Genomic DNA, 27,606 nt, shown 5'->3' on the forward strand with positions numbered 1-27,606 from the left:
TCCTGTTTGAAAAGAGCGCGTGTTCCGCCTAAGTGGTGCGCGCTGGATCCAGTAAACGTCAGGAGCTTGAAGCCTGGAGGAATGACATCCAGTCAGCTGCAGTGCTCTCATTAAGTAGACTGAGAGAAATCATAAGACTTTGAAAAAAAGGCACAACAGGCAGAAAACACACAGGATGTTGTGGGAAATCCCGGCCGGGGAAATCCCAAACAATGAGTCTAATTTTCCTGCCCACCCAACCATTTTCAAAACAAAGGATAAACCCTGGTGTTTATAAGGTGGTCGGATTAAAGCAGAGCTGTTATGGCAACAGGGGGGACGATGGGCCTCGGATTTCCTCTTGCGCAGTGCACGGCCCGGAGGCTGGGGATGGCAGGCTGTGCCGTAGGTGGCAGGAGCGACACAGCTTGCTCCTTCATTTGTGCAGCTCAGTAGGTCGGCAGTTCTTTGGGGACATTTCGAACCCTACAATTCTCCCTGTCCTTTTGGTCTCTTGCTTTCAAATAGTAGCGGGAGAAAGCTGCGGTTACCCGGGAGGGATCTCTGGTGTCAAAAGGCCAGTCCACAAGGATTTCTCCCTTGATGCCAAAAGAGAAATGAACGTATGGAAAGTGACCACTGGACTCTGGGACACCAGAGGTCGGCTCCCATCCATAGCTTAGGAGACTAGTCTTGTGACACTTCATCACGGCTTTTTAATTACACTGCAAACTTGTTAGCCCCCGATCTCAATTAGGGACCCAGAGGTTCTGCTATTTCATAAACTACGGACGGAACAACCAGTCTCCTAGAGAGACCTTCCTGTATTGCTTGCTTTGGCAAAGAGCTACGTGGGCCCTCCAAGATGAGCAGGACCACACTTCCTGCACAGATTAGCCACGTGCGCCTAAGAAATAACACCAGAAGAAGGCCCTCTAGCAAAGACATCCCGCCTCAGGAGCCCAGCGTGGTGGCAGCTGCTGCTTTCGGTTTCCACTGATAATGAAAGTAGCCTTCAGGAGCCTCTGACCCTTTCCGCACGTGCTGTTTCATACCCTCGAAGCTGCCTCACCCCCCGGCGCTGTTCCCCTTGGCACAGAACTGCGACCGCTCCCCAGCTCTTTGGGTTCAGTGCTGAGGTAAGGAGTAGCACGGCAGTTACCGAGGTGGCAGTGTGAACGTGCCCTCGGCTCTGAGGAGGAGCACAGGAAGAAGGATGTCAATGGGTTCATTAAGTAACGTGCAGAGCCTCTTTTTGGCAGCAGAAGATAGATATTGTGTTATACAGCTGCTTGGCCTGGATAAAGACAATGAATGTAACTTGTCAGGAAAAATAACTAGGGGGAAGTCATGTGTAACAGAGCAAAGAGCCAGGGAAAAACCTGGCATTCTGGCTTCCCTAGTGTTTAACAGTTTTTGAAAAGTCTTCACCATGGGTGCTGTGGCAGCTGCCTACATTAGCAATTGCACTTTTAAGTCCTGCATCTAGGAAAATGCAAACCTAATCCTATAAGGATGCTATCTGGCCATACATCTCTCTGGGAAAAGCATTCTTGGAGGAGATTTCCCTTATGAATTCAAGCAGGGCCTGAGTGCATCTTCCTCCTTTAAATCCTAAGCATCGGCAGCAATGGAGCTGTTACCAGAGAAAAGGATCCTACAGGTGGTAATGGGTGAAAGCAACAGTGCTGGCATATGGCTGCTCGGCTGCATCATAGCTGGTGTCATCCTCCCAGAGAGCCGGAGGGAGGGAGGGAGGGGGCCTCCTGCTTCATTTTATAGATATTACTCGAGGGAAGCGATGAAGAGTTGCCTCCTTCCTTAGCCTGCATCCTCTTACACAGCACTCAAAATAAGGAAAGAAAAAAAACCTGTCCAAACCAAGCTGCGGAAAAAGTACCATTTTTCCTTTGGCATCTTTGCAACAGTGTAAATGCCCGTGGACAGCAAGGGAGTGGATAAACCAGTATTTCCAAACTTGCTGAGTATGTGGTGCTTTTTTGAATGTCTCAGACACAGGAATCACGTGGTTTCCTGTAAGCAAAGATAAGATCATATCTCTTTTTTACTACTAAAATTTTCTATACAAATATATAAAATAATCTATATTACTCTGATACCAGAAACAAACAAAAAAAAATGCAGATTTCTCAAAAGAAATATACACACTTTGGGCAGAAGGAAGAGAGAGTGTGCGTTTTGCCTACTTGGGACTAGCAGTGCTGACTTTTGAAGACCAAGCTGAACAGTTTGGAAAAACAGAAACTTCTCTTCAGTTCCTTGGAATTTACAAAAGTCGGCAGACATTTACGTGTCACTTTTTTCCCCTACATAATTCCCAGCGTGAAGCCACCCAATGGGTTGGCCAACGCATGACTCAAACCTGAATCAGAATTTGTTTGGCCTTCATTTTGTGGAATCCCAGGAACTTTAAAAAGCACTCTATAGTCAGCCCCTTCCTGATTAAACACCCTTCACATGCTCTGTGTAGCAAAACAAAGGCTGAAGGTGGTACCGTGACTCGGCACGTTAGGAAGAAGAGTGAGCACGACAGGAAACCTATATTAAATACAAAGTAAGCATTGCTTTAAACAAAACTGTTAAACCTGTAAGGCTGTATTAAATAAAAATTAGTTTAAGTAGAACTATATTAAACCCATAAAACTGTATTAAATGAAAAGTTAAATTTATTTGGCAGGGATGTAAGCGGTCATAAATGGGACATGAGGAGATTTCGGCCAAGAAGCACAAGGTCAGAACCCATCGGAGTTCCAGAACAATCCTGCCAGCAGCGAGGGCCAAAGGCCCAGGACTGCTTTACCCCCAAGCTGATGTATCTCCGGAGGTGGCTGTGCCGGCGGGAGGGGAGCTCCGCTCGGCGAAACCCCCGGCACCGGCCGCGGTTTGGAGTCGGTTTCACAGCCTGCCGGCTTGCTCTGAGGAAGCGTCAGGCGAGCAGCCGATGCCGCCTGGCGCGCCAACCGGCCATGACCTCGCCGGCTCCGGGCAGCCCGCAGCCCTTCCCTGCCCCGCCGGGGAAAGCCCCGCATCCACCCCCTCGGCGGCGGGTCCGACCGGCCGGCCGGCCGCCTCACCGCCGCCTCCTCCCAGCCCTACCCCGTACAGGGCTCGGAGGGGGGGGGGGGAGCAGCCTTCCCTCCCCCCCGAGCCGCCGCGCGCAGGCCGTTACCCCCGGGCCGTTAGCCCGCGGGGCCGTTGGCCCCTTCACCCGCCGGGCGGCGCGTGCCGCGCTTTCCCGCCCACCCCGCCGAAGGGGGGCGGGGCGGGGCTTGGTGCTGCTCAAATACCGGGAGCAAGGAGGAAGCGGGGAGGTGGTGCCGGGCCGCGCCGCGCCGCTGAGGCCTGCTCCCGCCCAAGTGAGTATCGCCCGCGCCTGCCCGGCGGCGGGAGCGGCTCAGCTCGGCCCGGCCCGGCCCGTGCCGCCGCTGCTGCTCGGCGGGGACATGGCGCTCCGGGAAGGGTTCGGCGGGGTCACCGCTGCCGTTCGCGGCCGCGCCTGCCCCTTCGTTTCCCCTCCGTGGGGAGAAGGGAGGGCCCCCGGCGCTGCCAGCGCCGCTGCCAGCCCGCCCGGGCTTGGGGAAGGGCAGGGCGGGAAGCTGGCGGCGTGAGCATCGCGGCGTCCCCCGGCGGTCCGGGCCCACCCCGATCCTCCCGAGACGTGGATGCCGTGCGGCCCCCGCCCCGGGAAGGGGTGCCGGCGGTAGCGGGGAGCTGGGCGGGTGTCGGGCCTCCCGCGGCGGGGTGGGCCCGCTGGCTCCCGGCTGGCGGATCACCCCGCGCTCGGCGGCGCCGCCTCGGGGAGCCCCAGGACCTGACTTGTCGGTTTCTTCTCGCAACCCTTCAGTCTGCTGGCTGAAGTGGTTAGTCAGTGACCCTGAGGAGGGCTGCGCGGGGTTTCTGCTGTCTCTTATTGATGCTGGAAACTCTTCTGCCTCCCTGCAGTTCCCCCGTTTCCTTTTTGCCTCCTGAATCCGACCTTGCTCTTCAGCGGTTCGGTTATTTTTTCTTTTACTTTGTTTCCTGCGCTCTCAGTCTTCGATAGCGCTGTCTCGGTGCGCGCTCTGTGTGCTCTGCTGGTCGCTGTCCCGCTCTTCCATCCGCGCTGCTCTCGCCTGTGTTGTGATTGAGCCTCCGCTCTGCTCTTTATTCCTGGCCCGTCTTCTGCTTTCTCCCGCCGTAATCAAGTCACTCTCTGCCCCCTTTTCTCTGTTTCTGTTGCAGACCGTCCTCCCTTCCGCTTAGGTGGTATCTCATAAACCTTAAAAAGCTCTCTCTTGCCTTGTCCTACTTGGTTAAGTCCAACATCTCGCCCTCAGTCTCTGGTGAGAGTTTTCAGACTGGAGGGATGTTTGCTGGGCAGGGGAGAGTAAGGAGTTAATCCTGTAGTCCCAACTCCAGAGGGACCCATGCTTGCCTCAGCTTTCCAGCAGCAGAGGGATGTGGGAGTGGCAGCTACAGCAAGAAAGCAAGGCAAGAAAGGATTTCTAATAGTAGTGCTATAATCTGTAGGAAAACGTGGTGATTGATACAGATGAGTCAATTCAGTGTGTGCTTTTCGCTAGTCTCCTTACGTTCCACAGAGCTGTAGGTGTCTGTGGCCGCCTGTTAAGGTGGTGAGCGCCTTGGCTGCCTCTTTTGTTTCCTGGGAGCAGCATTCACGTTCCTGTGACCCAGCGACAATGTTCAATTCAGGGTGACTGAAGGCTGGAGCAGGAAGCTGGGTAGTGTGCGAAGTGGAAAGGAACCGAGTGAGCAGGTCCCGTTCCTTAGAAAGGTGTTTCTCTAATGCATGTGGTCAGGTGATGGTCTCTGTACCCTGGAGTGACAGTGGCTCTGAAACTGGTGGTTCTGGAGGGGGTTCTTGTCTTCTTTTAAAGCACAGTATTTTGTAGCTTTAACTAAAAAAAAAAAAAAATAAGGTACAGGGTCTCAGAGTTATTTAAATCACTAAAGTCTTAGTCCAGAAAGTCCATGCTTATTTCAGGAGAAGTTGGCAACTCCTCTTGATGTTTTTTGGGTATCATCTGGGCCAAAATCTTGTTGTAGGGTACTTGTTTTGTTATCTTTTCAAAATGGTTAAAATGTTTGGTGGAGGAAGGAGCAAGGTGGTTCCCCAACAGGAAATTATTTTTAAAGTTTTTGTTTTGGTTTGGTTTTTTTTTTGGTAAAGGGCTTTTCGCAAAAGTCCGCTTGTGGGGAAGACTGATCGGTGTTCTGTTGTAACTTTTTTTCACTAATCAGACTGAAACTCTGTTTTCACCTGCCTGTGGAAGTATAACATCTTAAAAGGTATTAATTAATAAGAAGGGGGGTTTTTTGTGCATTTTGTTTCTCTCCTTGGCAGCTTCTTTACATAAGTTTAACACTGTTCAGAGTCATCTTTAGGGTAAAGCTTTGCAACACCTACTCCCTGTGATCTCCTCTGTGCCATTGGTGTTACACAAAAACACTGGGAGAATCCATTGTATAAAAAGAAGCATTCTAGCACTTTGTTATTCGCTTGAATTTCTGCAAGCTATCTGTTCCCATTTTCCTGTCTTCTCTTCTAGGTCTCTTGTCTGTCATTACAAGTAACTGACTGGCAGGGTTTAGGGACGAGCCGAGGCAAAAAACTTCCATTGTGTACATGCAGACTGTAACACCTGATTGTAAGTCTTCTGGATAGGCTGCCCTGTACTAAGAAAGGTTGGTGTGAAAATCTCTCCTTCTTACTTGGCTTCTCCTTCTTGTTTGCATTTGGTGACATCTGCTGAATTTAGGAAGAAGAAATAAGACTGATTTTTGGTTAGGTGGTTTTATTGGATTCCTGCCTTCCCAATTTCTTACAACCAGATTAGGCCAGCTGACACCAGTACAGGTGAGACAGTGAGTTCAGCTTGGTTTCTCACTATGTACCATCAGCAGAACCGTGTGCTACACTCCACCAGTGCTGCCTGTGGAAACCTGGAGTCTCTGCTCTTGGGAATTAGGTGTACCTGTACCCAGCATCAGGATGCTACACCTTTGGATAATGTGAGGGCCTTGTAAAGGTGCTCAGTGTGGCTTTTTATTTCTGTTAGCTCCCAGAACAGTAAGAGCTGTAATATATAATTAGGGAAGGCTGATACATATGTGTGTACTCAGTGAGCACTCTCACCTGGGGTCAGTTATGCCATGTTGTTTCCGTGTATTGTGTTTTTCCTATGTAACAGGATGACAGGAATCATCCACACTCAGCAGGAGTCTGAGGAGCTGGCAGATCAAACAGATATTTTTTTTCTGTAATAGAATGAAAATGTTTAATATGGAAGCAGGCTGGCACATAAATCTAGCGACTGCCACCTTTGGAGACCTTCCTGGAGCGGCCTGGTGCTTAGAAGTTACCGCTTCCCTTATGTCCCATCAAACAGGGGAGTAGGAACATAATAACTGTTAACAGGTTTATATGCTTGGTGCAAAGACTGCTGGCGTAACTGTGGAGGAGCAGCTACGAGGTTTTGGCTCCTTGATAAAGCAGCTCCCATGGCTGCTGGGTATGAACAAGCCATAGAGGGTAGGGGAATCAGCCTGGTCTGTGGTTTTCTCTGCTGAAGGGAATTGAGTGCAGATGAGCAGGTTTCATTTCCACCAGTTAGCTGTTCCTCAACTAGTGAAAGAGCAGAATTTACCAGCAAATCTGATATTTCTTTGCAAAGCGCCTTCCTCTGATTTTCTCTTAACGTGCTGTGACTTTTTGTCTATGTCAGATTACAAAGCTTTTGGGGCTGGAATTATCTTCATATGTGTGCTGTGCAAAGCCAAGTACATGCAAATATTTCTAATTAGGGAGTTGAACTCATGGCTTGGCCAAAGGTGCAAAACTCATACTTGAAGTTCCATCCCCTGTTAGTTTTGGATGATTTATCTTGGGGTTGGAGGGGATTGCAGGGGGCTGGGTTCAGCTTTTAATTAAAACTCATCAGTAATGATTATAGAACGTGTATAGTTGGTCCCTTCCCCAGAGATTTTACAAATCTGATTTTTTTTTTTTGACCCAGACCAGAGAGAAAAGATAGGGAAAGGAGGTGTAAAATGTAAAACAAAACATTGAGTCACGCAGAGTGTCCAGTCTCATTCTTTAGGTTTGAAGGCAATCTGTTAAGCTTCTGTGATTGCCTTGATTTGTACCAGGTGTCTGTAGTGAACCATGTCCTGACATCCTGGTGTTACCTCAACTATATTGGGAAGTGAACAGGACTCTAGCTGCCAGTGGTGTGCATTAGACACCTCCTCATGCCTGGATGAGAAGGCATGCCTTGTTTCCTGCATGATTTTTGAAGCAATTGCTCAAGTGTAGAGCATAGTGGTGTGCTGATGTCTCTTTCACACCCTTCTCTGCAAGAGCTGCTCTAAGAATCCTTCAGTCCCATCCCCTTCAGTAGCCCCATGGCTTAGAGCATTGTTAGCACTGCCTTGGGCACTTGGTAACTTCTGTTCTTGATCCAGTCTGCTGGCTTTCCTGTCTCTTTGCACCAATATGGCACTGTGTGGAGGTGACAGAGTGCTTCCTGGCCATGGTGGGCTTTGGTTGGACCGTCCTTGCTGGTGAACATGAGGAAAGATCTGTACACCTCAATACGTCCTTGGAATGCTGGTCTTTCTCACAAGAGAAGACAGTGTCATTGTGGCTTTAAACTCCTCCTACCCCAGCATTTTGCTCACCACTTTCCTTGAAAATCTCAGAGATTTTATTCAGCTTCACTGAAGGTATGAGCAGGGGAATTGGACTGTGTGTGCAATCATTGCACACATGGATGTTGAATTTTTGTTTAAGCGTCTGCGAACCTGCTGTATTTCCTGATAAAACACTGCGACCTTTGGTCGGTTCCTAGTATGCTCTTGCTGCAGTTCATGGTGAATGGGCAATGCCCAGGTCTCTCTAATGTATTGGGCTATTTCTTTCATCTCCTTTAAAGGAGAAAATATGTTCCTTGGTCAGTGTAACTCCTGGTAGTTTGGTGTAATTGTTGTTACACCCTTAGATTAACAACCATACAAAACAAATCCACTTAGATCAGCTAGTTGCTGTATTTTGGTTTTATATTCACTTCCTGGGATTCAGCATTAATCTGTGTTTCTTCCTAAGCTAAAACTGAAAGTGAAATGATTTGCATTATTTCATGCATGGTCATGTGTTTTCTCCTAGTAAAATTGACACTTTTTCACCATGCTTTTAGACCTACAGCTAGAGAGCCTGGAGCAGTGTTGAGTGGTAGATTGATGCAGCGTGCTGAGGCATCTCGTGTAATGCATAGATTTGCCTCAGCAGTAGGAAATGTGTGCTTCTGGAGGCAACTGATCTGCAATTCTGCCGTCACAGTTTCCAAATGGCTCCTGCTGTGTTTCTTTGAAAGAGAATATTTTCTTAGCTGTGTATCATTGTGTCAAAGGTGTTTAAAAGAGATGATGCTTTCTTTTATGCTCACAGTGTTTATGAGGTGCTGCTGTCAAAAGGCTTTGATCAGGGCTATGAATGCTGTTTTGAGTTACCATCGGTTTTGGTTGCCTGGTTTGATGCACAACTTCCTCTCTGAGGTTCTTGAGGATGTCTGGGCTCCTGTCTTAAGAGATTCCTTCAAAATGACTTTGGTTTTTCACTGGCTTCATCAGTTTAATTACTGTGGTGGGAGTAGGAGGTTGCAATGCAACACGGTGGGAGAGAATTCTCCTAAGGGCCAGTGTCTTCAGTGTTATCAAAGGACCAGTGTCGGCCTTGCCTTCTGGGATTGTATCTTTGGCTGTCTGTACTGGTACCTGGTTGTTTCATGAAACTAAGGAACGTAAGAGATGTTTATAGCTATGATACACTTGATGTTTAGGAGGAAGGAAGCCCATTTAAAATTCACTTTCATGTTTTGGAGAAGCTGTCAAATATTGAGACAGGGTTGTGTATGCTTTCAGAGCAGAAAAGCATGCAGCTGTGAAGATTTGTCTTTGTACCCGTTCTTCCATAAATGCTTTAAGTCTTTTCTTTATAGTGAATGTTCCAAGTCTGATAAGGTGAACAGGCTCCATTAAAATCGTTCTGGGGAGTACCAGCTGTAAAAATCCTCTTGAAAGTAAATTGTCCTGTGCCCTGAGCTGTTGCTTAGTAGCTCCATGAGTGCCATCCTGGCTGTTGCATCAGCATACTTGTTTTAACTAAGCAGGGAGCTTTGATCAGGTTCTCGTATGATGTATTGTTCCTTGGACATGTATTCTCAAATGACCCATGCTGATCCAGTATTTAAACTTTCACGTTGTGAGCATCTTTATAGCTTCTGGGTTTTTTTCAGAAAGCAGTGCAGATATTCCTGGTACGTACGAGTCTGGAAGAGGAGTTCTTGTCTAGTCATATGGCCTGAAAGTAACCAAAGGCAGAGAGTGCTACTGTTAGTGGCCACCTGTGTCCATACAGCCATCTTTTTGATTTTTTTTTATTGTTATTTTTGATCAGTTTCCTACTTTGCTTACCTAACTTGCCAGTCAGGCAAAGGAAAGACAGATTTACATTCCTCTTTACTGTTGCTATCAGCTGTGAAATGCATCTAAGTTGCAACATCAAGTGGCATTCCTGATTTTCTGACTGATGGATGATCTGTGCTCATGCTGGCACGTGATAACAGTAGTACATGTGTTAAAACTAAAATAAGGAGGATATTCTTGTCCTTTAGGTGGCACGACAGTTATTGTATCCAGTCCCACTTTCTGAGGTCTTTTGGTTGGCAGTTCCTGTCAGAGCCTGTCCAACTGTCACTTGCATCTGTCAGAAGCACTATTGCCAAGTGATAAGAGAGACCGTCCTCTCTGCTCCAGGGACTGAGCACTTTGTTGCTGCTCAACTGTAAAAGCATGCCAGAGTGCAAGTGTTCAGTGCTGATGCCCCAGCAGGGGCATCTTCTGAATCTGGAAGCAAGTCTTGCATTTCTCTGACTTGACACTGTCACTTCCACATCACCAGTGATGGCTGGAGTTTGTTCCAGTGCCCACCACTTACCAACATTACTGAGGAGCTCCCTGCTCTCAGTCTATTTGTCCTTCCTTTGTAATGTCAAAAGACTGCAACTGTGATTCCTCAGTCTTTCCTGTTTTCCAATCATTTCCAAGAGGCAAACAGTAAGAACAGCTTCAGTATGCCCTGTGACGTTATTGCAGGGTTGTGTTGCAACTGCTGGGCTGATATAGTTGGACTTGGGAACATGAAGCTAACCCTGTAAAGGCAAGCAGTCTTGTGAGGGAGATAGTGCCTTTTCATCAGGGTTTGCTCCACTTCCTCCTGCCAGGTCCTTAGGAGAGGTAGAAGTATTTTCTTAACGTTTATGAGGAGGTGAAACACAGGGTGGACTTACCTGACTGGAGTTACTTTCCTCAAGCCCAGAGGGGAAAAACTAAGCTCAGTCCCAGATCCAAAAAAACACCTGCGCTGTGGCAGTCAAGATCCAAATCTTGCCCCTTCCTCTTAGGTGTGGCCATGCCCAAAATATGGAGATGTGCAAACTCCATTTGGGTCCAGCTCTAGTTAGCTGAATCCAAATCCCAGCTCCAAGCTTTGGGGCAGTTTGGGCTGCAGGCTTTCCGCTGACTCAGTTTCAGCCCAGCTGCATCTGTAGGCTGGCTTCTGAAGAATACTGAACAGTGTCGTCATGCTGCCTCCATCACTGATCTGATATAGAAACCACAGTAATCAAAAGTTCCTGCCTACTTTTTGGTTTTTTTTTAAAAGAGAATTGGTAATGTGGCAGTGTTCCTTCTTATTCATTGATGTGCTGCATAGGCGCTGGGCAACAGAGCATTTGTAAGCCAAATTAAAATAAAGGTTGATGAGGAAGTTGGATGTTTTTCCTCCTAAGAAGTCAAAGTACTGCCCTGATAACTAGAAGATTGCTGCAATTCATGTTGTCATGAAGAATAATGTGAAACAGCAGCAGACCTTGGGGAACCGAAATAAATCTCTTAACAAAAAGGAAAATCGAAACCTTCTTCTTAGAATTGTCTCTAATAATAAAGTTTTTCTTTCAAAAAGGAAAAAAAAGCCCCATCAAACAAACTGTGCAATGTATTTCTAAGTCAAAATAAACAGCTGAGAGTACTTAGTGTCCAGGCTGAGATGTTCACTCTGTACTAAAGCAGCATAAAGAAGCAACGGTGGAAATCCCCCAGCTAAGGAGGCAGTCGGACAAGCATCCATTGGTGTCAGGTCTTTGTGTTCCATTTAGAGTTTCAGTGCCACTGAATACTGGAAGATAAATACACACTGAAACTGTTAGGAGCAGGAAGTATTCAGCATGTTTCAATGTATTTTTGCATCAAAGGTGTTATGAGCAAACTGCTTTTCTTTTCCTTGCTGGAGTGATTGGTAGTGGCATTATTCGTATCTTAAAGGAGGATGCAATGTGAAGCTGAAAGGAAGAGAAACAAAAGTTGACAGCCTCAAGCAATCAGCAGTCGTGCTTGAGAGTAGCAGGGAGGGGTGGATTTAAGCAGCCTTGTGGTTCCTGACAAGCAGGATATCTTTCCTAAGAGCCTAGCAAATAAATCATAAGTGACTGGGGGATGGGGTCTGTCCTGTGCTGGGCCACAGACCTGCTGGCATCTCAAAGTATTCTGCCCATGGCTTGTCAGTTTTGCCACTTCCAAAATGAAGCTATTGATGTTGTATCCTCCCTCGGAGGCAAATGCATGGAAAATGCCTGTAGTTTGGAAGCTGTGTTCCCTATGGTGGGGAAAGTCCTGAGAAACTCCAAGCCACAGCTTTGGTATTAACCAGGTGGTACCACACCATCACTTCGGTTTCACAGTGGCATGTGTATGTGCATCCATAGATGCACAAAGGGGCTTGTTCAGCCCATCCTTCACCTGGCTAATATATTGCAATGTTTCTGTTTCCCCACCACCCTGTTTTTCTTTTTGAAGTCTAGAATCAAATTCTACTTTAGGAGGACAGTGGGTCTCAGATGAGACAAAATCTTGGGGCCTTCTAAGCACTGTTACAAGTTGGCATATCCTTTGCAGGCTGAGTAGTGATGGGGACAGGTTTTCTGTGGTTATGATAACATCCTATTTATTCATCTCCGCGCTGTTTTGCAGATCAACAAGTTATCTTCCCTTTTGCTGTCGGTTTTCTCTCTCTCTCTTTGCAAAGTCTGAAGTGCATGTATAGCTGCTGTGGGAATAGTCAGGCTTCTTCCGTAGTTAGAGAAATATCAGGAAAGGCTCTGGTATCTGCTGGTAGCTGGGCTGTTTAGTTCCTGTTGGGTTTATGGGCTAGAAATTGAGTGTGGCAGGGTAATGGGGATTCTTTGGGGACTTAGGGCTGTATGATGTGCGATTTGCTTACACTATCATGACTTGAAGTGCTACGGACAGCAGTCTGGCACAGCTTAGAATATCCTCAAATAAGGAACTTCATAAGTCTGTGGTGCTGTTTCTCTTCCTCACTTTCCAGTAATGGCTGGTTATATAAAGTAGTTGTGCCTGTGGCAAGTTTTCAGGAAGACAGTGATATTGAGTGGTTATGGCTTGATATGTGAATTTAAAATGTCGGGTCACATCAAGTGCCTCAGTTTCCCAAACTGTAAAATGATGCCGCCTTCTGTAAAGAGCTCTGCAGCTCAACAATGAAATGTTTGCCTACAAGACAGGTTAAGAGCCACCAGGTCCAGGAAGGGACAAATAGGCACCTATTTCATTTCTTCCAATAATGATGTCATCCTGACTGCCAAAAATAAAGTTCTTATCTTTCAGCTGCCAGGCAGAGAAAGCAGTGCACAGGTTGGAAGTTTTTTCCATCTCAATGACTAATGCTTTATTGCAGTTTCTGCTTTGGAGACTTTAATTCACTTGTAACTCAAATGTGAGACAAAGATAAGTACCTTGACAACTCATACAATAGGTCCATTGACTGATAGTGTGTCTGTCCAGGTGTTTGTATGGGACATGTCTTGGAATCAAGTTGTTAAAGGAGTCAGTCCTGCAGGGATGTGGCTGTCCTGCTGGAAAGAGTATGTTTTCAAAACCAGCTGAGCTGGTTCTGAGCTGTCTTGAAGATGTTACAGAAGTGTGAAGAAGGGACAAAAGCTGATTTGTAGAGTGGCTTAGCACTGTTGCTGTAGGGATTCTGGGACCTACTCCTGTTTATGGCAGCCTTGAGAGCTATTGAGAGTTCCCCCTAACAGGTAACCATATGCTACCGGCTGATTCTTGCTGCCATGCAGGGAGCTGCTGATGACATGCTTGCAGTGCCTGGAAGTACAGCAGAACCCCACACTGGTTTTAGAGCAGGTGAAACCTTGCATGCTTTGCAGCTGTACTGTTTCCATGTGTAGCTCCCCACGTGGGAAGATAAAATGTGTGCTTGCAGTGTTTGCTCTTGAAATATGTAGTATGTGGCAATGGTGTGGCAGGGAGAACCTAGTTTGGTCTCTCTCCAGCACAACTATGGCCAGTGCTGCCTCTTTCCCCAAGATGGCATGGCACCACCAGCAAGGGCTGTGGGAGACGAGTGCCATACAGGGGACAAGGCTTTTCCCTTGGCCTACCCCTCCCAGAACTGCAAGAGGTATTTCAGTGATGTGGGAGGAGATGCAGGTATGGAAGAGAGCCATGGAGTCCAAACTGTCCTGCAGTCCTGCATCTCCCTCTTTTCAGCCCTGCAAACTTGCAGTGCTGTCTCTCCTTAAAGCCTGGAGTCAGGGGATTCTGGCCCAGCCTGCTGCTGCCTCTAGTGTTGCCACCCCTCATTGGTGGGTGGCAGCTGGAACCGCTGCTCTGGTGAGTTCCTTGTAAGATTTAAAGACTAATACAGCTTGGGGATGAGAGGGAGAAACAGAAGATGGGACACCAGACCTGAAGGACCTGTGTTGCTGGAGGAGAGCAGCATGTAGCATCCCTCAGGATGTACTCAGCCCCATCTAAAGAGTCGTGATTGCCTTGGGGAAAGCCTTGGAGACTTGCTTTGGGGGAAGCATCCACAGAATTCTCTCTTGTGAAAACTGGCATGTGTGGGGGTGGAATGAGGTCTGTCATTCTGCACAGACAAGCGGCTGGTGGATGTGCTCCTCTAACTGTAATTATGTTTACTTAACATATGCCTCTCCACAGCCCTGCATCCCAACACAACGTTGAGTTGGAATGGACATGCCCCACACTGACTCTTCAGAGCCGATTTAAGGGTCCTAAACTTGTGCTTAAAATAGCCCCTCCATTTTTTTTCTAAGGAAGATGGAAAGAACTGATCCAAAAACCTGGTTGTAGTCTTATTTGTTGAACACTTCAAGGCATCTAGTGGTTTCTCAGAGGCAGTTGTTAACACGTGAAGCTTGCTTGTCTAATGAATGATTTTAAAGCGTGAAAAGGAATAATGTATTAAAATTAATTGGTACTTCAATTTAAAAAAAATCATACTCCATAAAATTCATTCCAGGACTTTCAGCAGCCCTAAAGCAGCTTTAGCAAATGATCTAGTTGTACTCTGAATCTGAATGCAGATGGTGTTTGTAGCCTTTATCTCCATCTTTTCTCATTCTCCACCTAAAGATTCTTTTCACCCAATATAAGGTAACTTTTTCCATCCACCAGAAAATGTCTTAATCTGAATCTAAAACTACCAAGATTACAAAGTCTTAACAATTAAAAACTTCAGGTGGCATCAGCATGATTACATTTGACTGTTAGGGGTTTGCTCTGTAGGGGTCCAATTTTTTTGAGATTCCATTAAGGAATTTGACTTCTCAGGAGGAGCTTTGTGACTATCCAAACCCTTTGCATTGATTCAAAGTAATTATCTAAAACTTGAAGGTTCTGGAATTACTAGTTAACTAAAAAAAAAAAAAAAAAAAGGCCCTGTATTGTAGTAGTAGGGAGCCATTTTGTGGTGAGAGAGAAATCCTTTTTCCTGTTCTCAGGTGTGTTTTTGACCACCCAAGCAGAACTTTATTAGCTGGGGGCTGGAACCCCTCAGGGACTTTCACTGCCTGGGTGGTGATTCTTTGAATCAGGGAAGAGTTGATGAAATTATCATCTTCAAGCCTCCTTGTCTTAATTTTTTACCATATAAGTACTTTGGAGTATGGTGGATTTTTTTCTTTTTTGTCTTTCTTATCTCTGCTCCTGTGCAGGAGTGGACAAACTTGCAATTTGCAACTGTAATGGGTGATTATTTTTTTAATGTCTCTGTGGACTTGACCTGAGGAGTGTCTAGCTTTAGAGAGCTGAGATGATCCCCTGAGGGGAAGGGAAGAACTCCCATGTATTGTAGGTCTCTTCCCCCTGCACACCCATTAACACTTCTGGGTGCAGCAGGGTAAGCATAAGTGAAAAGCGTAAGTGCTTTCAAAGCACAGGATTTGGGTCTGTACAGCTATAGCCAGGCACCTTTCCTGCACATTTCCAGGAACTGGTGTGAGGAACATGCACAGGCAGATGGGCTCAAGGTCCTCTTACAGCTTCTAGTCACCACAGGAAGCTGGTGTGGATAACGTACTTGCAGAGCCTTGTGCCAAGCTGCTATGCCTTGCCTTTCTGGGCCTAGCTGTATGGGCATGCCCAGAACAGATCTGGATGTTTTTGATTGACTTGTGTTTTCTGCTTTGGGAATGGAGCAGTGTGCCTCTTTTCCTTCCCGGACTGGAGTGGTCTGTGCCTCTTCTTTTAAAGCAGGGAATGGGAAAAGACAGTAGTGCATTTCTTTTTGGTTGCCTCTTTCATGAGTGTTTGGACTGAACCAAATGAGTTTCCTGGCAGTGGGAAATAGTGTGACCAAAAAAATGTAGGGAATCTGCATTTTAAAGCCACATTCTGAGCTTTCCTTGGAAAGATGTGGCAGGTGGCAAACCCTCCAAGGAGGTGTCTTGACTTCTATTTTTATTCCATCCTCTTGCTGTAAGAAAGATTACGTCAGTCCCTCTGCAGGCTGATGTTCTATTTAGTCTGTTTATTGCCCCCTGACTGTGCTCAACTTGCCCTCCAGCAATTTACTGGAATTCTCATCAATGAGAAAAAGTAGGTCATCCTAGCACAGTTTGGCTAGGTTTGGGTGGAAGAGGTTTTGCTGTAAAGTTTTTGCGAGTGAGAAGTCTCTTTGGTGCTACTCAGCTAGTTTCACCAGCGCATTTGGCCACTTGTGTGCAACTTGCAGCTGTAGTGGCTTGTGTTGCATCACAGTTCTGCCAGAACTGCGGGAGAACATCTGCCCCTCGGTGTATGTAGTGTCGTGTGAACAGAGAATGGTGCAACTTCTTGCACCTTGAAAGACGGGGAGATTTGTTCAGCCTGTACTCGTGTTATGAAGTCAGCTGTTGGCTATTACCAGCCCAAATTAGCCAGCATGGGTTAATCTGACCAGCTGTAGAGTACTGCTGTGGTCCCACCTGAAGCTTTTGGCATAGGCTAGAGCTGGGTGGGGATGGCAATACTGGCAAAGCCCAAGAAGCTTGCTGTGATGAATGTAGGTTGCAAGGCAAATGGGATGTGGGCAGCAGAGGCTCAATACTACTTCAGCTTCCCGTGGTCTAAGCCACGATGGTTCAGGCAGTGGTGTTTAACTCAGCAAGAGTTAGTATCAGAGGATATCCACTATTTACTAGCTGTAACCTGAACACCTTGGATTTGGGCTGAATTACTTTGAATTGAAAATAAATGTTATATATAAAAACAAAATATATGCAAGTTGAGGCTTTGCCTAGCCTACAGAAATGTTGCTGATGTGGACAACTCCTGAAGAGTTTGCACAAAGCCAAGGTTCTGCTACAGACTTAATGCTAAATCCCCACTTTCCTCTTAATCTCAGGGATTCTGTCTCAAGTTCTCCAACCTGAATTAACATCTGTCTCTCCTCCAGTAAAGTCAAGCCCAGGAGAAGGGTCACCCTGACCTGTTTCAGAGCCCTGTCAGGTCCCAGAGAAGAAGACAGAGAGGACTGCACTCTCCCCAGCCAGCACGCTCTTTAGGGTAGAGGTGAGTAGCAGCAATAGGAATTTGAATGGAACAGAGAAAAATGCAAAGCAGCAAAGGCTAAGCCTGTGTTTTAGGAAGCTATTAGTCTGATACAACAACTAAATGAAAAAAAGAGCTCATGGTTAAGAGGCTGCCTGTGGGCTATTGTGTGTTTTAGACATACCTGAGATTATGTTTTCGTCTTGGGGACTTCTAAGAGCCTTTGAAAAGCTGGGAAATTCATGGTCTCTTGAAATTATTACTGTGGTTTCCTTCAGAGTTTGAATTCATTTCTGCTTTCACTTCCTCCCACTCTTCCACCAGCACACTTAGTTATCTAAAACACGGTTGTGAGGGGTTGTTACTATGAAATAGGATCATTCATCACTAGCCCAGGTCTTTGATGGTTAGCAGGCCATCTGTTTGGGCTCCTTGGTGATTTCACCCCATTTTTGGTCAGAAGGTACCTGTGTAGCAGCCAGGTTATTGCCCTGGGTGAAGAAGGCCTGGTGGGAAGGTAGTGCCCACTTTCAGCCAGGCCCTGCTCATCAAGAGTTGAAGCCAGATTGGACCACAGACTTCTGTGTGCAGTTGTGGGACTGTTGGATCTAAGGCAGCAAATGCAAGGTTCACAAACAGGATTCCTATCCTCCCCGCCTTGGCATTTGCTAGGTAGCCTTGTGTTACTGGCACTTGCTGTGCTGCTCTTGCACCTTTCTTGCTCTGGGACTTCCTGTACCAGATGTGACTACTTGGGCTGCTGGTCCGACACACCCATCAGCTACGCCTGGCTGGATGAGGAGGGAGCACTGTGCTCTTACCAGCTCCCTTTTCTTAGTGGGTGAGGGAGGCCACCCTCTGCACCATGCTCTCTGCCCTCCCTGCATGCCGCTTCCCTTGGGCACTGCCCAGCCACAAGACAGGTCGAGGGTTGTCAGCCCTGAGCCTGCACCATGGGGGCAGAGGAGCTTGTGACCTGGGTCCTGTTTTCTTCCTTCTTCCTAGTAGGCCTCCCTGGAGGCTTGGAGTTGTGCTCATGTAACTAGAAGCCTTTGATGGCACTTGGTCCCACCTTCCCCATCCCTAAATATTTGTTGGGAAAGTATTGAAATAAGCCTGAGTACACACATGTATCTCTGCGTGGAGGGCAGGAGGAGGCGCACTTGAAGTCCTGCAGATGTGTAACAATGTCAGCTGGGTGTTTCACCTCAGACTGTGCTGCTGTGCACACAGACCCAGGCAGCTCACCTACTCTCGGTAGGTACTCGGGAACTCCTCTGTGATAACACTGCTTTCCATTCCAGCCTCTGGCACTATGAAGGGTTGTTCTTCCCTTCCCCAGCACCACCTCTTGGCTTTAAAGCCCCATTTGTAGGTTATGTTGCTCCATTGTCTTCCACATGTCTGTGGCAGGGAGGAGTTTCATGCACCTCATTCATGTGAACAGGGCCCTTCCTGCTGGGACAGTTGTGGCTTTCTCAGCCTTTTTTTGTGACTGCCAGTGTATGATGAGGAGCCCTCTCCAGAAATACAGATATGCATCACTAGAAAGGTCATTTTCTACAAGACATGGCCAGACCTATGAGCACTGCTGCGATATGTGGGTTTATGGGAAATTTTTTTCCTTTCACCCTGTTCGTTCTTACTCTTTTGCAGGGCAAGGACTTCTGGTCTGAAGCAGAGGGTGACAAGAGCTGCTCTGTCTCTGAATCCATCATGGAACAGGTTAGATTCAAACGTGACTGAAGTCAGTGGTTCACAGTGACCCGTGGTTCTATTCTGCGCTTGTTCTGAGATACCTCGAAGGGCATAAGTCTCAAAAAGTGCTGGCTTGTGTCCTTCTCATCTTCCCCAGAGTTCCTGGAGGGGCCCTGACACTGCTCTGAATACACACAAGGGGATGGAACCACTCAGTTTCCAAGCTGCTTCCTTCTTACCTCGCAGTGTGACAGTCCCCCTTTAAACTGCAGGCTGGAGATGTAGCTATCTAAGAGACTACAATGTTTAATGATAAAGCTAGAAACTACTAAAACTAGTAGATCAAATTAATAGACACACCACTGATCAATTTATTGCATTGTTTTGTGCAATATTAAACATAATCATGAAGCTACTATTTATCACACTTAAATCTTATTAGCTACATTGAACTGCTATTGAAATGTCTATCATCCTCCCCACCCCACCTAGTGTTAGGGTACAGTTATAACACTCTTTGCTCTGCCCTCCCACAAGCCTTTTGAACATAAACCTGATGACTAGTCCAGTGGGTTGTTCAAGGGGATTGCCACTGGTGCCCCCATGAGCTGGGGTCACCAGGTGAGCTTCACTACTCTCTGTAAACATCCATGCTCAGATCATGGAAAATGTGCCTTCTGTTGATCTTTGACTGATCATATACCTTATTTTCCATTTGTTTCCATTTCTGGACTTTCCTTTTTGTTGTCTTTATTCCTCCTTTTCTCTGCCCAGTCTCCTCTCAAGTAAACAACCTGTCCTTAATTACTTCTTACGCATTTGTCCCAGTGTTGCTACTGTTGCCTAGGCAATATGGGTCCCGTATGATACGGTTATGTAGATATAGGTGGCCTTGCAAGGTTCCATTCCCCAAAAGGTACCTGAAACTCCCTTTCAATTAACAAGTTCATCCTGATTGCATATTGGTTACCCTATGCAGTTGGCAAGACAAACCATTCAACTTTAGCCTTGATTCTTCTCCCTGGTACAACTAAGCCTAAGCATTTTCTTATCTATATTTTCTTATAGGCAGACAGTCTGCATACCAGAGTAAGGATTTTCTTTCTCACTTTATTTCTGTGCTTGCACAACATCCTGCTCTGTTAGCTGCTTAACTGAAATTATTGGACAGTCTCCTGGTTTTCTACAGAGGCCTTAGTTGGTTATGAGGCCTCATGTTCCAGTGGGACCTCCTGCTCACATCAGTCTGACTGCCTCATGGACCTCCTCAACCTAACTAATTTGGGCACTCTGTGCCGCCTTGCTTGAAGGTGGCAGGGTGCGTGGCTGTGGAGGCAGCATGTGCCTGTTTACAGGCACTGGTGAATATGCCAGTGTAGATGATACCAGCCACCAGTGATCTGCCATCTCACTGTCACTATTCTTGTGAGCAGCTGCTTGGCGCTCTACAGGGAGCTGAACAGGTTTATTATGGAGCTAGTCGAGATCCCTTTGAAGAGGGAGAAGAAATGTGAACCTTGGGGGTTTTTGCAGGCTTATGCTATCCGTTATTTCTGTCTCCCACCTTGTTACTGCTATGCTCTGATTACATTTAAATGGGGAGCTGCTGGCTTCGTTACGCACGGGAAGAAGAATGCCCAATTCTTAATACAAGAGTAAAAACCTTCCACACACAGATGTCTGAGTAAGGGGAAGTGAGTGGTTTGTGAGTACACATCTGTTTCAAAAGAGGAGCTCTCATCAGGGTTTCTGTCATTGCCACAGCTGGAAATGTGAGAAGGTGAGCTGACTCTTCCACCACTGGTTTGTAAGAACAGAGCCATCTATCATTCACCATCAGACAGTTCTGTGTGGGTACACATCCAGGAGTTAGTATGCATTTGCTGAAGTCTTGTGGATTCCCTGGCTAATGCTATTCAGGATGCCCAAAGGAGGCCAGAGAAATGTGTTCAGAGTTGGAAAACGGCATATGCGTAGACGTTTTGAGTGGGACTTTGCCTAGGCATGGGCTTAACAGTGATTTTTTTTTCTTATGTTTAAGATCAATGGATCTGTCCAGATGGAGCATGCGCTGCTGTACGCCTTCCTGCAAGCGTCCTCTGACTGTAAGTTCAGAGAGCAACTGCATTCCCTGCAAAGCCAGGGGATTGTGTCTTTCGTGAAAGGCAGCTACTGCTATGATGATGAGGTGGAACTTCAGACTGATGGCAATCGGAGTGGCCACTTGCAGAATGGAGAGCTAGGTGAGTGCTCTTTTCTCCATCCTACATGCCTCTCTGAAGGTGGTGGTTTTCTTTCCCCTTTTCCCATCTTTGCTGCTGATCTGTTTCAGAGGAGTAATGTTTTCTCCACTGAGAAACTTCACAGTGTGGCGGCTGCTGGTGGTGTCGGTTGGGAGTTTAACACTTGGGATAACACAGTGAGTGCTTAGCACTTTATCTCCCCATGGATTTCTAGAGCACCCGTCACCCTGGGGTTTTGTCTGTAGCACATCAGACAAGGGCCACAAAGCTGGTACTAATGATTGCTGTCCTCAAGGAGTGTGATATTAAGCAGTTAAGTTAGGCCTCACACTGCTCCTCAGGCAGTATCAGCACTTGGGCTAGGATTTTGGAACAACTCTTATTCTGGTACTGGGTGAATCCCTGTCTGCTCTACCAGTGTGGTGGAAACTGTTCCTCAAATAGTTTCTGGTACTGTTCCTGCTTCACTAGCCATCTGCAGGATGGCTATTGCCCCTTGCCCAAGATGTGTCAGCTGGCACATTGACCTCAACCTAAGCAGGGTAAGGAGGAACTGCTACAGTAAATAGCCCTCCTTCATACAAATCTGCATAGGTCTCATGCCCCAAGTGACAATGGGAAGCTTTGCCAAAAGGAGATAGGACAAGGGGTAATGGTTTTAAACTAAAGGAGGGTAGATTCAGACTAGATACAAGGAAGAATTTATTTACAATGAGGGTGGTGAAACACTGGAACAGGTTGCCCGGAGAGATGGTAGGTGCCCCATCCCTGGAGACATTCAAAGTTGGGTTGGACAGGGCTCTGAGCAATCTGATCTAGTTGAAGATGTCCCTGCTCATTGCAGAGGGGTTGGACTAGATGACCTTTAAAGGTCCCTTCCAAACTATTCTATGAGATGCTGTATTTTAGATGGTGCTTAAGAGACAAGTCCTGACAGTAGTCACTTGAAAAAAATCATGCACACCCTAGGCAGGGTGTTGGCTGTAGCTGTCCTGTAAAAATTTCGGTTGGAGATGTTCTAGCCTCCCCTGTAGTGTTTTTTGGGCAGGGTGAGGTTGCATTTTACCTGCACTTTACCTAAACTACAGATAAAAAACCTGTTTGCACACTGTCTGTGGTAAATGAGTCGAGTGCACACAAGGGAGTTGTAGTGTGTATAGCTGTCATGAGTGCACTAGGATTGGGGTGGGGTGGGAAGGAGGTTGTTAATGGAGATGGGCAAAATGCTGTGGGTCAGCTTACCTGCACCGAACCTAGTCTGACTACAGCCTGTGAACTAAATCCTGCTGTATGTGTTGGCAGCGTTTGACCCTCAGGTAAATGAAGAAGTTGTCCGGATCATTGCTGCTCAGCTCGCTGAGATTGGAGACCAGTTTGATAAAGAAATCAAAGCAAGAGTAGTAAATGATCTAGTGCAGCACTTTCTGAATGAGAATCTGTCTGGAGAGGTGAGTGAAAAGCAACCTGACTAGCAGTTCCCCTTTCAAAAGTCGTGCATCCTTCCTGCTATGACTTTGAAGCAGCAAGCTTGCAACTTCTGTATCTTTGCTAGTTTGCTGATTTAATTATTGCTACCTTAAAATTCAGTCCAAACACTTACCTTTGAAGATTTATTAGAGGTGATGCTGTATCCTGTGGCAGCTGTTGCCCTGCAAATTGGGTTCCTTGGGCTCATCTCCTTTCTGCAGACGGTGAAATTGAGGTAGTTGTGGAGAAGGACTGACTTTCAGTGGCATTTTGTCCTCATTTTGTTGGCCCAATGGCTTATCTTTGAAAATCAACTGTCTCATGAAGGCTTAATATTTGTCCTTAAGATCTTTGGACTTTGGTGCTGAGTCCTGTATGTTGTCTGCTCGTTATGTGGGTAAAACTTGAGCAGCGTTAGTGCCAGAAGCTAGACTTGTGCTTGTTACTGAACACTGAAGAGACAGCAAGTAGTGAGACCCTTTTCTAGTGCCATAAATGTTTAGCTCATAGGCTGTCAGTGTTGGGAGTAGCAGTGGGTTTTGGCCTGGATGGGTGAGCTGCTGAGAAGGCCTCTCTAGGTGGCATCTCCACCACTTTGATGCAGTTGCTCTCCCACCAATAGATGTGATGTAGTCCCTGGCCCAGCATCTAATGTGCCTCACTGCTCTGCAAGGGAAGTAGAGTTTGAGGTCCCTTGTGTTAGGCATCCCCCTCTCTTCTTTTTAAGGATGGGATCCATGTCTGGATCAAGAGCCACAGTTTGCTTCCATAGAGCCTTTTTGGCATCTTCAGTATAACTGTGGCTTTCTGGCTTGTTTGGCTTTCTCTGCCTGTGATGAAGTTTCCTATGCTCTACAAGCTAATGCTGTCTTTGAATTGAGGGTCCACCTTCTTGCTGAAAAGGCAGGATTTAATGACTTCAAACAATCTTTTTTGGTTTTTTTGTGGTGTGGGTTTTTTCTGCTAGGGTTTATCACCTGCACAGACTGATTCCAGTGAAGTCTGACCATTCCCCACTCCTGCTGTCTTTTCTCCACCCAGTTAAGTTTCAGGGCTTCAAATTTATTGCCTAACCTTTCAGTCTTTGATAAAACCTAACTTCTGACCAGGTGGACCTTGCTTTTTCACATTAGTAGTGTAGCTTAGTGTGTGCATATGCACATTGTCCCTCTTGGGAAACTGATCTTCCACTGATGTTGGGCGCAATGCAGTGTTTGTTCCATGCTTGGACACCTTCTCTAGCTCCTCCCTATGTGAAGGCTTTTCTATGAAATTCACTTTGCCTTCTTGCCAGTCCCCACCTAAGCTTGTACTCCTGATCTTCACTGTGTTTAAGGTGGGTTGTCCTTTCCTGGGAGCCCCAGGATTCCTGTGCCATTTCAGGACTTGGCAGGCTAGGTGCAAACCCTGGGGAGGAGCGGGGCTGTTGCACCCTGAGTGTGTAAGGTGCTATCTAAATTTTCCAGTGGAGTGTGTGTTTTGTCTCCCTTTCTTATTGTCTTGGGTAAGCAGCTGAGCTCAGAGATAGTCATCCTTATTGCCATCCAGGGTGTGTAACAGGCAGGCTGCCGTGCCTGGGAGGAAGGGAGCGGCATCCTGTGGGGTGTTAGGACATGCACATCAGTTACCAGCACAGTGCTGGCAGGCTGTGCTGAGACCCCTTTCTCCCACAGCTGTTCCACTGAGATCCCTCTCTTCCTTCCATACAGGAGATAACCCAGCGCATGTCAGAGGCAGTGGAAGGGCTTGCACGAGCCATCCCCTCAGACATGGAACAGGAGAAGGCCATGTTGGTGCTAGCGATGGTGCTAACTAAAAAAATTGCGAATACAATGCCCTCCCTTCTACAGCGTGTCTTCAGCACCACTGTGAACTACATCAGCCAGCAGCTCCACAACTACATTGTCAGAATGGTGAGTGCTGTCACACAGCTCGGTGCGAGTCACAGCCAGCCTCTTAGCTGGCCTAGGTTATTCCCAGAGGGGTGGCCTAGCTCTTGAGCTGCCTGTGGTCTGCTGGTTTCCCTGTAGCACTCTGGAGGTTTGGCCAGCAGGGAATGCCAGTCCCTGCGGAGCTCAGAGGGAGGGAGGCTTGAGGGGGACGTGTCACAGCTTCTGCTTGCCCCACTCTCACAGCAGCCAGCGAACAGAGTGCATTTATTCTGTAGGGCAGAGAAAGAGATGCGATTGCTCCTCTCCTCCCTGCAGTCTCTTCAGGGAGCTGTGCCAGTAAGACTCGGGTTAATCATGCCCTTGGGGAAGGAAAGCCTGACCTGAGCTCTGATGGCTGTATTTCCCAAATGTCTTGGGCCTGAGGTCTCTGGTCATGTCTTCCTGGGCTCCCCAGAGCTTGGCAGAACTGGAAGGGGAAAGGAATTGCTCCTGAGAAACAGCACCAGCAGAGGATCAATGAGAAAGGGTCAAATGGGAGATGGCAGCTCCATTCTTGTTCTCTGTTGGAGCTGCAGCATAGGGGGGGAGACTAAACAGCTAGCAGTCAAGCCAGGGTAGAGGCTAGGGCATTTGGCCCCAGCCTCAGTAACTAACCTGTCAGGGGAGGGGAGAGGACACACACACACACACACACACACACACATCCATCCATCCATACATACATACATATATATATATATATATATATATACACACACACTAAGACTAGGTACTTCTTAAGAATGAGATTTGAGAGCGGTCAGGGCTGTGATCCTGCCACCCTGTGGAACAGTGGCAACCCAATTGTGGGGTGCTGCAGGTCTGTGGGACACTCCTGCACTGCAGCCTTGCCATAGACTGCGTTGGCAGCAACCTGCAGAGGGGCCCAGCTCACCGTGTGTCACAAGACTAGGCAGCCGCCTCGCACAGCACCCCCGTTCTCTGCCAGGCAGCGCGGCACAGTGTCACTGTGAAGTGTCAGTCAGCACTGCCCTCCCCTTCACTCGGCTGAGCTCAAGGGTGCTGAGTTATCACAGAAACCGGTCACTAGCGTAAGAGACTGGCCCTCATGCTGCCTTGCCGCTATGTGGAGTGCTGCCACAAGCAGGCTAATAGCACAGTGCAGGGAGGGCAGGCAAAGGGCTGCTGGGCTGATGGCGTCGACCCACCCCAGTGTAGTGGCATTAGGAGGGGGATGGAGCTGGGCACCATGGGCCGTTCCACGCTGTTCCCGTGGGACTTGTGGTGCCAGCTCTCTCCCTGCCATTGGCACAGAAGGGGGGGGCTGAGGGGTGATGGCAAACGTGCAGCACAGCAGGTGGCAGAGTTGAGGCACGGTTTGTGGCGCTGGGGACATGCAGAGGCGGCTGCTGCTGCTGCTCACCCTCCCTGGGAGCTGCCAGGCTGCTCAGGCGGGTGGGTGGGCAGGCAGGCAGGCAGAGGGCTTGCCGCGGGGGGATGGCTCCACTGCTGTTAATGCTGGTTCTGTTTCTCTCCCTCTAGCTGCGTGAGTGAGCTCTCCAGCCCTCTGTGTGGAGAATGTGGATTCCTGAAGACTTTTTACTTTTGATTTATGGGATTCACTTTTTCTGCTCTTAACTTCTGAGATACAGCTGTGGAAGGGAAGGCAGAGCTTCATAGATAGGCTTTTGTAGACTAGCACAGCAACGATGGTAGTGTGAGCTGCGTGCCAGCTCTGCCAGTACCTGTAAGGAGTAGTGCTTGCCCCCTCTCATTTTATAATAGTTTTTTCTTTTTCTTTTTTTTTTTTTTTAATCTTCAGCAGTAGCAGCCTTTGTGCAGACCCAGGCTTGTGCCTCCAGATGAAATGCTGTAGGCACAGAGCCTGCCCTCTCAGTATTGTTTTTTCTAATCAGCTGTACCATTTTGCTTTAGTTACTCTCTTCCCAGCCCTGCTCCTGGTGCTGCAGCTGAGCCATGCTGAGTGTTAATTGTTCCCAGGAAGGCCTCTGGCTGTAGAATGGGTGGTTGATCAGCACAGATCACCAAGGGGGTGGGGGAATCAGGTCTGTCTTAGAGGGGAGCTGGCAGCAAGAGGGAACAACTCTAAAGAAGGAAGGTAGGGGTGGTTGGCCAGGGAAGGCTGAAGTAAAGATGCTTCAGTATCAATCGCCATAAACCTGTGCTTGCTTGAAAAATAAAACCGAATGAGAAACTGTAAAGAAAAGGGCAGAAAATTCTTTCAGGGAATGCAACCTGGATATGCTTGAGGAAAAGTGTTTAGCTTTAGAATATCTTGCTATAAAGAGAAAGAAGGTATCAGCCTTGGATCAGGAAGGATACCTGGCATCTCTTATGAGTGTACTGCAGTCACATCTCAGGTTCAACAAACTTGGACTCAGGTTGTCTGATACAGACCTGTAATCACACAAGGTGGGAAAGGCTTCACCTGTGATCCACTGCCTCAGAAGCTTTGAAATGATGTAAATATTTTGTGGGTTTTTTTTAATTTAAATAAAATTGTCATTCTCATGGCAATACAGCTCTTAAGAATTTCAGTTTCCACCTGGATTTTTTTTTTGGTGTTGTCAGTTTTTTTTGTGCAAGTACTCATGCCATTCCTCTAGTTTACTACTGCTTGTGGTGCAGCTGGCAGCAATAGAGATGCTCTTGCAAATCTTGCATAAGTAAAACCACTATTTTTTTTTTCTTTTGGTGCCTGCACTAGAACAGGGAGAGGGGAAAAAAAGCACAGAAGTAGTCTACACATTGTTTTTGAAAACTGTACCATTTATTAAAGTGCAACCTGGGGGCATGGTCTTACAGCAGTGTCCCATTAGCAGAGGGAAAAAATGTACATACCCCTTCTCTTCAACTGAATATAGAACAATGAAGCTGGAAAGAAATTTCTTTTAAAGGTGGAAACACTTTTATTAACCAAATGGCAGAAGAAGCTTTAGACAGTTTTCCCCAAGAGGGCTACACTTGCATATTAAAAGGAACAATATGACCAGTTCCTTGGATAATGGGTGACTTGAGGACGAGTCAGGGGCTCTTCCCCCAGGCAGGCCTCTTGAGAACAGGATCTGTAAATCCCTGCAAGTCCATCACTATCTGCTTACACCCAGCAGAAGCCTAGTAGAAGATATCCCCTAACATGCATGCTTCAGAGTCAGTCCCGTTAGTCTTTGCTACTTAACAAATCAAGTGGCATTCTGTCGGTCTGAGTGGCTTTTAGCTTTACACTTGAATAAAAGCTTATAACGTGAGTTAAAAATGGGGACAGACCCCCTAAAGGTATAGCAGTAAGATGCATCCTCTGCAGCTCATTCTGTCCAAATCAATAGTGTTCCTCCCCTCCCCTGCAGATACCGCAG

General features: G+C 47.2%; 1 protein-coding gene across 3 annotated transcripts; it reads left to right on the top strand.

Moving 5' to 3' along the window:
- Positions 1 to 3,333: 3,333 nt before the first annotated feature.
- Positions 3,334 to 26,847, top strand: BID (BH3 interacting domain death agonist). 3 transcript variants are annotated; one of them, XM_050897921.1, is made up of 7 exons: positions 3,334 to 3,356; positions 16,835 to 16,950; positions 18,586 to 18,654; positions 20,669 to 20,870; positions 22,173 to 22,318; positions 24,047 to 24,250; positions 25,772 to 26,847. In XM_050897921.1, exons 3-7 carry the CDS (start codon positions 18,646 to 18,648, stop codon positions 25,781 to 25,783), a joined length of 573 nt encoding a protein of 190 aa, XP_050753878.1. In that variant the 5' UTR covers positions 3,334 to 3,356; positions 16,835 to 16,950; positions 18,586 to 18,645; the 3' UTR covers positions 25,784 to 26,847. The 3 variants fall into 3 exon arrangements, with proteins under 3 accessions (XP_050753878.1, XP_050753891.1, XP_050753886.1); XM_050897929.1 differs by lacking the exon at positions 3,334 to 3,356 and adding an exon at positions 5,601 to 5,685; XM_050897934.1 differs by lacking the exon at positions 18,586 to 18,654.
- The last annotated feature ends 759 nt before the right edge of the window (positions 26,848 to 27,606 follow it).

This window comes from Gymnogyps californianus, chromosome 1, assembly GCF_018139145.2.
Source record: "Gymnogyps californianus isolate 813 chromosome 1, ASM1813914v2, whole genome shotgun sequence".
In the NCBI taxonomy this organism is placed as follows: domain Eukaryota; kingdom Metazoa; phylum Chordata; class Aves; order Accipitriformes; family Cathartidae; genus Gymnogyps; species Gymnogyps californianus.